At 34.3% G+C, this 13,777-nt stretch overlaps 1 protein-coding gene across 1 annotated transcript; it reads right to left on the bottom strand.

Moving 5' to 3' along the window:
* Nucleotides 1-5,172: 5,172 nt before the first annotated feature.
* Nucleotides 5,173-5,610, bottom strand: LOC114924682 (uncharacterized). The gene has a single exon (XM_029289952.1). The coding sequence runs from the start codon at nucleotides 5,608-5,610 to the stop codon at nucleotides 5,173-5,175; it is 438 nt and encodes a 145-aa protein (XP_029145785.1).
* Nucleotides 5,611-13,777: the final 8,167 nt, after the last annotated feature.

The following is a 13,777-nucleotide window of genomic DNA, read 5'->3' as shown; positions in this document are numbered from 1 at the left end:
AATTAAGGCGCTGCTGTCTGCTCATGAGATTGTCAATTGAAAATAGAGTCAATAGATCAGGTAATAAATATAGAAATAAAAAAAAAACTAACCAACTTTATTTAGTGGAATGATTAATTCATTCCTCTGTCTAAGTAAGTATTAAAAGTTAAAATTGATATGTATCTATCAGATTTATAAAAAATTAATTTTTTTTGCATATTAGATTAGAGTATATGATAACAAATTAAAAAAAAATCTAAAGCTAGAAAATAAAAAAAAATTTAAAAACTAACATAATATTGTAGTCAAACATTCAGTATTAAAAAATATCTAAAATTTTAAAAACAATAACATTTAAAATTCAATTAAAAAAATATTCAAAACTCTAACTTAACAAAATTTTTTTAATAAAGTTTAATAACTTGTTATAATATTAACTGAAATTGACTATTATTATATAAATTTTATCATATTATTCTTAAATAAAATATATGTTATCACGAAATTGTCTTAAAATAAAAATAGTATATCTATGATTTAAAATGACGAACCACTTAAATAATATAAATTGTGTCAATAAAACACGATTCATTTACAAAATCAAAGAACTATATAAAAGAAATTAATTTTAAATTAGGATTTAAGTGTAGGTTAAAAAAAATTTATATTATTTATTAGGAGATAAAATTTTCAAAGATGGAAATTTTTGTGATTTACATAAATGCGGGAATAAACAAAACTTGTCAGAGACGAATTATAATTTTTTTTATTTAATTTGCAAAAGCTAAATTTATTCCTCTTTTTATTTTTATTATGGGGAAGGGATTGGAGTAGGACGGCGATATGGAGAGTGTGTGAGATTTATCACATTGTGGGATTAGGTAAGGACAAATCAGATGGTCCACATTGTCCTTGTCAAATTGGACGGTCCGCATTGCGCGTACAGATCAGAGGGTCCGAGTTGTCACTCCTCCCGCCACGTGTTGCGTCGATGTTTCTTTCCACAACGGTACTCCTATCCCCAGCTTCCCTTTACTACATGTATTTCCACCCTCCGAAATGAGTTTTATTTTCATCCCACCAGCAACTATTTTTCCATTCTCTCCTTCGTCCAGTTCTTTTTCTTCTCAAAGTTGCTGAAAAAAAATTATAATGTCAAAAAAAATAAAAATCTAAATATGTTAATTGTCCTGAATTTCATATTATAAGATATCTCAGCTATTTTGATTATATAAGTTTTTTTATTTTTTTTAAATTTTTGAAAAATATAATTAATATTGTCAAAAATTTAATTATAATTGTTGTTGTTAGTAGCTCAAGTTATGAACATATTAGTGATATTATTATTTTTATTGTTATTATTTTTATTATTTGAGAGTTATAATAATTATTGTTGCTGGTACTAGCTCAACGTTCCAACGAGAATGTTATTACTATTATTATTAAGATGATTATTAATATTATTGTTATTATTATTAATTCAGAATTATAATTGTTGTTGTTAATTTAGTTATATTATAATTATTCTTGTTAAGTCAGTTTAGGAAATATATCTCAGTGATATTATTATTATTATTATTATTATTATTATTATTATTATTATTATTATTATTATTATTATTATTATTATTATTATTTTAGAATTATAATTATTATTATTAAAAATGTAATTATAGGTTGTTAGTAGTTAAAATTTAGGGTCAGTGACGGTATTATTATTATTATTATTATTATTATTATTATTATTATTATTATTATTATTATTATTATTATTATTATTATTATTATTATTTGAAATTTAAGAATATATAATTAAATAATAGTTAGAAAATATATATATATATATAAATATAGTTAGAGAAAATTTAATTCAATGGTAATGTTTGAATTAGACTAATATGATAAATTAGTAAAAGGAACATGTTTAGAACTTTTTGTAATATTTTTAGTAAAAAATATATATTTAAAAATATATTTTTGGATTAATGTTGCTGATTTTGATTAATAATTAAGTTTTGTAAAATATAATAATATAATGTATTTGGTTTTTTATAATAATTATTTATTTACTGTTACGTTTTTAATTGACTTAAGTATGCTGTTGTATTTAGTAGTAATTATTTGTTGATAATATTGGTTGTTCTAGTTTTTCTTATTATATGTCAGTAGTAAATTAGTAATTGTTAGTAGTTTGATTAATAATTTTTGTTTTTGTAAAGTTCACGGATGTTGACGTGTGATCACCCTATCCCTCTGGATCGGTACGATGATAGGGTGGAGGAGCATTTACGTTTTACTGATTTTTATCATACATCTTAGATTGGAATAGTGCAGTGTCAGAAAGCACTCGTAAATGCTTTAGTCAAAAGGTGGCATTCAGACACACATATCTTTCACCTTCCGATTGGTGAATGTGCTGTGACACTCGAAGATGTGGCTATGATTCTTGGTCTTTCGACAGACGGTCTTCCAGTCACAGGGATGAGTATCAGCAGTTTTGAAGCCTTAGAGGTGGAGTGTTTGCACCAATTTGGGGTTGCACCGAGAAAGTCAGAATGTAGAGGAAGCGGTATAAATCTTACGTGGCTACGGGATTTAAAAGAACGGTTACAGTTGACTGATGAAGAAAGTATACAGAGGTATGTGAAGTGCCACATTATGTTGTTGATAGGTACGATATTATTGGGAGACAAGTCTGGGGCATTTGTGCACTGGAAGTTTCTACCTTTACTTCGTGATTTTGCCAGTATCGTACAGTTCAGTTGGGGTTCGGCTTGCCTCGCACATCTGTACAGTGCGTTATGCAGGGCATCTCATTTTGACTGTAAGGAGATCGACGATTTGCTAACACTGCTGCTCGTTTGGGCTTGGATCCGCCTTCCATTTCTAGCGCCGGTTCCTAGGGAACCTCGTAATTTTTCGCTTGCAAATAGGTAACATTATCTTACATTTACTCTGTATCTTCATATTTAGAATCCAGTCCTGTTAATGAATTAAGCGATATTAGGTGGCGTAATTGGGAGCGTGGAGACCGACGCTTTAGGTATATGAAACTTGCTCACTTTAGGAAAGCTTTGGATGATCTTCAGGAAGGCAAGGTATATTTTCATTAAAGAATTATTTGGTTTGGGGGTTGCAGTGTTATTGTTATTCCGATTGTAATCACTAGTGTGGTTTATTTTTCACAGTTTGTGTGGGTTGCTTATTCTATGGATTGTGTAGATCCGAACATAATTCCTGCAGACATCTACATGCACTTGGTTGTGTGGAGTGCTACGGTGTCGTTGGTATCTTTTGAATGCATTGAGTGGCATGCAATCGATCGGTATAGACGACAGTTTAGTTTTGTGCAGGAGTTTCTCATTAGGAACAGAATCTAGACAAGACACACGGAGAAGTCCTGACTGGTCCTAAGAATCTTAATTGGGCCACAGCCATGAGTCATTTATTTAGGGTGATGCAGTGGACAAATAGGTATAATCACGTTCTGACTGAGCTTAATGGTCCACAGCATTCGTTAGATATTTACATGCATTGGTACCGTACAAAATATGGCAACCATTTGAACTTGTCCGATCTTGTGGTTCAAGAGAATGACGAGGGTGATCAGGGTATGGATGATGTAGCGCAAGAGAATGAAAAGGCTGAGGAGCAAGAGCCACACTCACCGCCACCTCCACCTCCACAGGAACAACCTCAGTGGTCAAGCCAATATGTACCACAAACACAATTTACCTCATCATACCCAATACATCAGGAGTATTGGAGTGTGCCACAGTTTGACTCAGGAGATGGTGGTTCTTTTAGCCAGTTGCTTGGATTCTTGGCTGCAGATGCAGGCCAATCACAATATGGTCATCAGCCTGACATCATGGCTATAGATGCAGGTCAGTCACAATATGGCCATCATCCTGACATCATGGTGGGTAGGTATTCGTTGGATGTAAGCATGGGTACCGCACTTCGTCATGTGCTTCTGGAGGGTTGGTATCTGGTGACTCTAGTAGGAGTGACGGTGGTCGAGGAGTTCTTAATAGTCAAAATCCTAACCGTGTTTCAATGACTCTGATTGAAGAAAATGCCAAGACACTTGAGAAAGAGACTGATGAGTATCTAGTAAATGAACCAGATGACGAGGATGACGATGAGGACGAGGATGAGGAAATGGACGAGAATGAAGAATCCCATAATGATGCACCTGATGATGGTGATGATGCAGGTCTTATTTTTTGCTTTACTTGTTTGGTCACTTGATTATAATATGTTCATATGTGGTATCTCTCTTGAGTTGATTATATTATATATTTGTTTGGTCACTTGATTATAAAAAGTTCATATGTGGTATCTATGATCATATGTTTGTGTTTGATGTAAATATAATCATGTTAAGATGGTCTGTCTAATTAAGTTGTATCCAGGTGAGGGACGCACTCCAGATGAGACAGGAAAAGGGTACAATCTCAGGGTTGATCCGCGTCGTCGTAGTGCTAATCGATTCACTCCGTCCGTGTTCAAAAAGGCTGCCAAGAAATGCAAGAGTTTTGTGAAATATGTAAAGTGGACAATGAAAAAGTAGATGTTGTGTAGTTTACATTTTCTATGTATCAGTTCACTTTTCTATGTACGAATTAACTTATTTATATATCAATTACTATGTATCAAGTTATCAAGTTAATATTGGCTATGCATCAATTCACTTTTCTATGTATGAATTCTAAACTTGCAATCGCCATACAGTAGCTTGAAGTATAATTCTAAATGGCTACATTTGAAATAGAGTAGATTGATATATACTTCTAAATTCACATTTGCCATAGAGTAGATTCAAGGCAGTTACAAGGTTTCAAATAGCATAATATATAATTCTAAAGACGCGTAAATCATAGAGTAGATTCATATAAGCTACAAGGTTTCAAATAGCATAATATATATTGCTCTACTGAGCATTATCCCTGGCATTTGCACCAACTGACTGACGACATCTACTACGGTTGTGTCCCTCGACCCCACATTGCCTACATCGTCGTGGACGACGCAGCATTTGCGTGTCCATCTCATTCAAGAAGCGCGTCATCCTGCGGCAACCTTTGGTTACGCGCCTGAGGTACGGATTCGGTACAAATCGCAGCCCGTTGTATGCAGGTCATGTAGTAAGGTTCCCGGTGGCCTAAACGTAGCTCGTTAAATCTGTCAAACTTGGTCCATCTTATACACATCATGCACGTACACTTGCCAATCCAGTCTTTGATTTGCACAACATGCAAACACATGTCGACACGGAATCTGGTCCACCTGAAACTCACCACAGTCACATCGGTGCCGACGAAGGTCGACGGCATACTCCAACCCACTTGGCATCTTACGCACTTTAAAGACCTCATTCTGCCTGTCGAAGCAATTAACCTGAATGTTCCCTGATGCAAGTTGGTTTGCATGCAATTTTAAGGTCACAAGCTCAGAAAAAATATGACCAGCACTAATCTGAGCCTCCGCCTCGGATCTTTTTTGGGAGAACAACTCATTAAGCTTGTAGAATGTTGCTTTGACAAGTGCAGTAATGGGGAGATTGTGTGCACCATTTAAGATTGAGTTCATGCATTCTACTAAATTCGTCGTCAGTGACCCCATCGGTAGCCACCATCAAATGCTAACGCATACTGTTCGCGGGGGATTCGATTTAATCAGTTAGTGTAAGCCTCACCCCGTTCTCGTAACCGCTGGTAACGCACTTCATACTCGCGCACTGCCCTCGAATATCCTGCATAATAACAAACAACAAACAAAAAAAATGAGTTAACAAACACTTATTGAAGGTATCTCTGTTGATAACAAACTTTGAATTACTCAATGTTACCTATATTGACGACAAGTTTTTGCAGGTACGGTGCCTTGAATTTTCTCGAGAAATTCGACTCTATATTCCTGATGCAAAACATATGGAAAGCTCTAGGAAGTGACAATGCTCCATTACTGCGAGCCACAGCTGCATTGGTGGATTCGTGTCGGTCGGATATGAGCCCACACCATCCCGAGTCACATGTTGTCGCAGGTTACTAATAAAAAAGTGCCACACATCAGAAGTCTCTCCCTCCATAATAGCAAATGCAATTGGGACGATATTGTTGTTACCATCCTGTGACACTGCCACTAACAAACAACCCTTATACTTTCCGTACAAGTGACTCCCATCCACCTGGACAACTGGCTTACAATGTCTGAATGCTCTAATGCAGGGGTAATAACTCCAAATGACCCGATGCAATACCCGGATATCATTTACCAAGTTATCGCCTTGGTATGCAGGCATAATCTCAAAATGGACGATAGCTGATGGCTCCTTATGACACATGGCCTCAAACCATATCGGCATTGCTTCCTACGATGCTTCCCAACCTCCAAATATTTTTTCTACTGACTTTTACTTAGCCAACCATGGTTTCCAATAACTTACGATGTAATTGAACTTCGATTGCACTTCTGCAATAACTGATTTTACCTTTAACGAGGGGTCAGCCTCAACCAACGGCTTTATTACTTTTACAATTGTGTTAGAATCTAACTTCGAATGATCCTGAGAAATGGTGCTCTGGTACAGGTGTGACTACCATTATACCTCCTAATAACCCAACAGTACTTTTTGCTGATCATGCTAATCCTGATAAGCCAATCACACCCTTCCCCATACTGTGTACACTTGGCATAAAATCTCAACGGCTTCGACTCATACACCCGATAGTTTACACTTTTTTAGATGGCATACTCTTTCATCGCCCTAATAACAGCTTCCCTTGAACTGAATTCCATCCCAACAGCAAATTTACCATCTACAACAAGAGGGATTTCTGCCACAACGGCAGCCATAAGAAAATTTAATAATCGAAATTAAATGTAAATCAACACTCAATACATCTATGGTGATATTATTAAACTCTACGTCAGGTTATTATCTCAATCTTAACAAAAAAAGGAAAACATAAATACATAAATAAATATTGATTAACAAACAATAATTAATATTTAACTAAATCAATGACTAACCAAAAATTTTTATTATCCTACACTTAACTACATAAACATCTTCCCAAGTGCTAATTGAATATATTTTCACATGTCACTTAACTATTTGCTCCATCAATAACTAACAAAAAATATTATTATCCTACACTTAATTACATCAACACAAACAAATGCTAATTAAATATACTTTCACATGTCACTTAACTATTTGCTCCATCACTCAATATAATTTATTACAAAATTCTAATCCGTCTTATAAAAATAGGCAATTACGTACCGACGCTCATATAATCTGGAAACTCCGGAGCATGCATGGCTTCCAAATCCAACACTCGCATGAAAGATGGCTTCTCGAACAGCACTTCATTTGCCAGTGCATTTGCCACGTCTGTCACATTTGGAGCCATAGTACCGTCACCTTGATCTTCATCTCCATTTGGATCCACAACTTCATAATTACTTTCGAACTCTTCTTCTCTGTCACTATTGTAATCTTTCCGTACAATATTTTGGTTGGGCTCAGATTGTTCGAATTCAATGTACAGCTCGATGAACGACATTTGGGCACGACTTTCAATATACATTGAAAACATCTCTTACATACTCGCTTCGTCGGTTATATATTTGGTTTGAAATTGAACAAATCCACCAAATACTAGGATGGGATATCTGTATAAAATACATGATATCTTCCTTGACATCGCAGAATCTATCTTCTCATATATCACACATTTGAGCTCTTCAAATGAGATTGTGAAGGGAATAACAACATCCAATGGATTTTCACAAATAAATTTTACTCCTTCAGATGTTTCTAACAAAATCTGACTAAAATAATACACTTTTAAAAGAACTCTATCATCCATTCCCTCAACAACCTAAACAGAAACAGAACCCTCACAATCAATTTTTTTAACCTTGTAACAAAGAAAAAAGAACCAGGAGAAGTAGAAAAATCCAGAAGAACACGGTGAGGAAGAAGACGCTATCTGCCTTGTTTATGAGTTACACATTTTTATATACATATAGCTCCATAAATCGGACCCTACGAGTTGTTCAAACTCGTTCAAAAAATTCTTATAATAATTAAATCGGACCCTACGAATTGCTTTTTCTATTACCAAAAAAAACAACGCAAACGGTCCGATTTGCACCGTAAAATTCAAATTTTCCCTCCTTGCAAATCGGACCATTCGATTTGCCCCTTATATTTTATTCACCAAACAATTCGCATGGTCCGAATTGCTTACGTCAAAAATCACAAAAAATTACCCCACATTGTGGTGTAGCACTCCCATACCCCATAACAGAGCACTAAACACTCATATGTTCCATAACAAAAAAAATTGACCAATTTATTCGGGTGAAATGCAATTTTCTTTTATTTTCTAAAAGATAAATTCGCAGAAGAATTACCTTTAAAAAAAAAAAAGAAATTTCAAAATCCGTGAATTATTCAACTTGGTAAATTGCCTTTTTATTTATAATTTTTTTAAATACAATTTTTTTTTGGGTAAAATGAATTGTTATCTTCATCTTTTTAAATACAATTTATCGAAATAAATTCTGAGCACCAAACCTATGATATATACATTGTGATGTTTTATTACTAATTTACATTCATCTCTTTTTCTACTAGGATGACTTACTCTACATTTCATATGTGTTGTATTTTGGTGGTTTTCTAAATCATATTTATGGAGACGAACAAGGCACTAATTTAGATTAAATATTTTTATAAATTCTTTTATAATTACAAATACATGCAAATTAACTTCAAGTTGTAACTTCATCATTTATTTTCATAATTTGTTTATTATTAATTTAAAAGATAAAATTAAAATAAAAAATACTATTTTATAATACAATTTAAAATATTAACAAATTTATTTATAAATAAATAAAATTATCTATGTACTTTTTTTTTAATAAAGAAAGCTCCACACAATAAAGCGGAGCATGAAAAGGTACAAAATACAACTGAAAACACGAGACAATGAGCACAGATGAAAGGTATCATCCGTCGTCATCGCCAGCATAGCCATCAACAACCAAACGAATCCACACCACACCATTCCCTATAGCTCAGAAACGACCTATTTATTATACCATCAACATATGTCTCTGATTTCTGGAAAACTTTTCTGTTTCGTTCTAACCAAATGTTCCAAATAATCGCAAAGAAACCTACCAGCCATTTCTTATGCTCAGAGTTATGACTAGAAACTCCAATCCAACTCTCAAAAAGCCCTTCGACAGTCCCCGGAATAACCCAGGATCTATCAGCACACATCAACCATGCGCACCACACCTGCCACGTAACTCACAGCCAAGAAATAAACGATACACAAATTCGACATCCTTTTTGCACAAAACACAAATATTATCACTCTGGTGAATTATCCCTAGCCTACTCAATCTCTTTTTTGTGTTAACCCTCCCTACTAAGACGAACCAAGCAAATAGTTCAACTCTTGGAGGAACCAATCCTCTCCATATGGTACTAGTGAAGCTGTAACTTGTGATAAAGAACTACGGAAAATTGTTCGGATTTGACAAACTATCGGGTTATCTTATTGTTTAGATTAGGTACTTTTTACTATTTTGTTTGAGTCTTTTATTTTTTTCAAAAAATTTTTTCAAAACCTTTTCTTTTCTTTATTGATCTTTGTCTTTTGTGTGAGTCCTTTGTTCTTGTTCTTGTTAAAGTTTCAAACTTTCTTGTTTGTTTTTTCAAAAATTTTAAAAAATAGTGTCTTTTGTTTGAGTTTAATGTCAATTCTTAAGTTTGGTGTCTTTCGTGTGTTCTTTATTTCTTTAAATTTTTGAATTATCCTTAAGTGTTCTTTTTTGGTATTTAAGTTGTTCTTGTTTCTTTTCTTGTTTTGATATTAAAATTTTTAAGTTTGGTGTCTTTTGGTATTTGTTTTCTTAATTTTCGAAAATTAGTGTCTTTTGATATAAAAATTTTAAGTTTGGTGTCTTTTGGTTGTTTTTCTCTTTCTTCATTAATTCAAAAAAAAAATAAAAATAGTTTTTTATCTTTATTCAAATTTTCGAAATTCTTACCTTCTTTTCTTATCTTGATTTAAAAATTTTCAAGTTTTGTGTTTTCTTGTTAGTAAAGTCAAATTTCAAATTTTAAATCTTATCTTTTCATATATTTTTCAAATCTTTATCTTTATCTTTTAATCTTTCTTTAAAAATTCAAAATAAAAAAATCTTATCTTATCTTATTTCAAATTCAATTTTTAAAACTCAATTTCAAAATTAAAATTTAAAATTTCAAAATCAAATCTTTTTCAAAAATCAAATTTCAAATCTTATCTTTTCAAATATTCACCATATCTTATCTTTTCAACTTATTTTCAAATCTTTATCTTATCTTGTTTCAATTTCAAAATTCAAAATCAAATCTTTTTCAAATCTTTTCAAATTTTTATCTTATCTTTTCTAATTTAAAATTTCAAAACTTTTTAAAACCAAATCTTTTTCAAAACTTTATCTTGTTTACTCTTTCTTCTTTTTCAAAACTTCCTAACTAATTTCTCTCTCTTCTATTTTCGAAAACTTCTCACTCCTTTCTCTCTCTTCTTTTTCGGAAATCATCTTTCAATTTTCAAATCTTTTTAGTTAATTAACTTTTAATTTCATTCTTGTTTTCAAAATTAAATAAATAAATAAAATAAAAGCAAAAATATTTTAATTCTAGTTTCTCTTTTCACTTTTAAATTTTCGAATTCTTCAATCTTTTCATTCGAATTCTTCATCTCATTTCTCTATCTTCATTCTTCTTTCTTCTGCACATCTCACAGGGAGTCCTCTATCTTTTGACATAGATCTCCCATTCTTCTTCTTTCTTGTCTTCTTTTTCTTATTTATGAGGAGGAACAGAGATAAAGAATCTCTCTTTGATCCTGATCCTAAACCTGAGAGGACCCTAAGGAGGCATTTACAACAAGTTAAAGCACAACACTTCGGAAGAGACCTCACATAATTTTTTGAACAAGAAACTGAGAATATAAACATGGCAGCCGAACAGAACAATGGAGGAGATGCAAGGAAGGTTCTTGGTGACTTCACTGCACCCACTTCTAACTTTTATGGAAGAAGTATCTCTATACCTGCCATTAGAGTAAATAACTTTGAACTTAAGTCTCAGTTAGTCTCTTTAATGCAACAGAACTGCAAATTTTATGGACTTCCACTGGAAGATTCACATCAATTCTTATCTGAATTCTTGTAAACCTGTGACACTGTTAAGACCAATGGAGTGGATCCTGAGATCTATAGGCTTATGCTTTTCCCTTTTGCTGTTAGAGACAGAGTTAGGATATGGTTAGATTCTCAACCTAAGGAAAACCTAGACTTTTGGGAAAAGTTGGTCAATGCTTTCTTGGCCAAGTTTTTTTCACCTCGAAAGATGAGCAAACTCAGGGTGGAAGTTCAAACTTTCAGACAAAAAGAGAGTGAATCCCTCTATGAAGCTTGGAAAAGATACAAGCAACTGATCAGGAGATGTTCTTTTGACATGCTCTCAGAATGGTCTATCCTAGGTATTTTCTATGATGGTCTATCTGAGATATCTAAGATGTCCTTTGATCATTCTGCTGGTGGATCACTCCACCTGAAGAAAACGCCTGAAGAGGCACAGGAACTCATTGAAATGGTTGCAAATAACCAGTTCATGTACACTTCTAAGAAAAACCCTGTGAATAATGGGGTAGCTCAGAAGAAAGAAGTTGACACTCTGAATGCCATATTGGCTCAGAACAAGATCTTGACTCAACAAGTCAACATGATCTTTCATCATTTTACTGGAGTGCAAGTTGCAACTGGCAGCCCTCAAGACACCTCCTATGATTGAGATGCCTATGATCCAGATCAACCCATGATGGAAGAGGTGAACAATATGGGAGAACCCTATGGAAACACCTACAATCCTTCATGGAGGAATCATCCTAACCTTTCATGGAAAGATCAACAAAAGCCTCAGCAAGGCTTCAACAACAATCAAGGTGGAAGAACCCAGAATATGTTCAACAACAGACCATCATTCCCATCTTCTCAGCAACAGATGGAGACTTTTAAGCATAACCTTTCTGACTTAGCAACCATAGTCTCTGAACTCTCTAAGACCACTCATAGTTTCATAACAAAAACTAGGTCCTCCATGAAAAATCTGGAGGTACAAGTTGGTCAGCTGAGCAAGAGAATCCCTGAGACCCCTCCTAACACTCTTCCTAGTAACACTGAAGTGAACCCAAGAGAAGAGTGCAAGGCCATCACTGTGGAAGCTGAGGCCAAACCTGAAGGGGATACTCTGGCATTGAACGCCAGTAAGGAAGTTCCTACTAGACGTTTAACGCCCAAAGAGGAGCCATTCTTGGCGTTGAACTCTAGTAAGGAAGTCCTTATTGGGCATTCAATGCCCAAAACAGCACCATCACTGGCGTTGAACGCCAGTAAAGAAGGTCTTATTGGGCATTCAACACCCAAAGAGATACACAAGCTGGCATTGAACGCCAGTAAAGGGATACAAGTTGGGCGTTCAACGCCCAAGGAAACATAAGTCCTGGCATTGAACGCCACAATTGGAGTAGTTGGTGACCCTGAGCCCACTGAGAACTTTTCTATTGAAGAACTGATAGAACCCAAGGTTCATGAGGAGCCCATTGAAGTTCTCTTAAATGCTTGGTTGAAGATAATAGAATCTAAAGAGTACTCTTTCTCTGATGAGGAAGAGGAAACTAGGGAAGAGCAAGTTGCTCAATACCTAAGACTTCTCATGAAGCTAAATGCCAAGTTGTTTGGCACAGAGCCATTGGAGGAAGAACCTCCAGTGCTCACCAAGGAACTCAATGCCTTATTTCAACAGAAACTACCTCAGAAGCTGCCGAATCCCGGACGCTTCCTAATTCCTTGCACCATAGGCACCATTACCTTTGATAAGGCTCTGTGTGACCTAGGGTCAAGCATAAACCTTATGCCACTCTCTGTAATGGAGAGGTTGGGAATCTTTGAGGTACAAGCTGTAAGAATCTCACTAGAGATGGTAGACAAGTCAATGAAAAAGGCTTATGGTCTGAATTTTTTTAATGTATTGTTCATTCAATGAAACAAAATTGTTAGAATTCAATAGGGTTAGGTACTTTTTTTGTCCCTAACATTTAAATTTTGGGATCAAAATTAAAATCGTCATCGAACTTTTTTTTATTAATATCATTCTCAACGTTACAAAACGTTTTAAAATCATTATTTTCACAAAAAATAATAATTCTTAGACAATTTTACCTTTAAACAAAAATTAGAAAAAAGAATCATATCCCACCACCAACACTAATTCCTACATTATCATCATCAATTATTCTCTCTCTCTCTCTCTCTCTCTCTCTCTCTCTCTCTCTCTCTCTCTCTCTCTCTCTCTCTCTCTCTCTCTCTCTCTCTCTCTCTGGCGCCACTACTGTTTTTATTTTAGTCATTGGACTAAGCCTGTTAATCCTTCCTGAAACCCACTAACCATTGTATGTTTGTTTTTTCTGTTAGATTATCCACAAAACTCATAAAGGTGTCCTGCTTAATATTTTTAAATCTATCAAACTCTTTTGTTCTTCTCATATCAAGTTCTCCCCATTGGCATCAATAAGTAGAAACAGACACAGCAAATCCAGAGCAAAATAACAACCAAAGATAGCGACAAATATCACTAATAAGAGGAAAAAGATGAAGACAAAGAGACACAAACCAACTACGATTTCAGTCCACCCGAGCTCCAACA

Source organism: Arachis hypogaea, chromosome 2 (genome assembly GCF_003086295.3).
Source record: "Arachis hypogaea cultivar Tifrunner chromosome 2, arahy.Tifrunner.gnm2.J5K5, whole genome shotgun sequence".
NCBI lineage: Eukaryota > Viridiplantae > Streptophyta > Magnoliopsida > Fabales > Fabaceae > Arachis > Arachis hypogaea.
Note: the sequence above shows the minus strand (reverse complement) of the source record. Positions and strands in the feature narration are given on the sequence as shown.

What these genes read in the sequence shown, in the direction of transcription:
- LOC114924682 (XM_029289952.1), bottom strand. Translation starts at nt 5,610, where the DNA reads ATGGGGTCACTGACGACGAATTTAGTAGAATGCATGAACTCAATCTTA.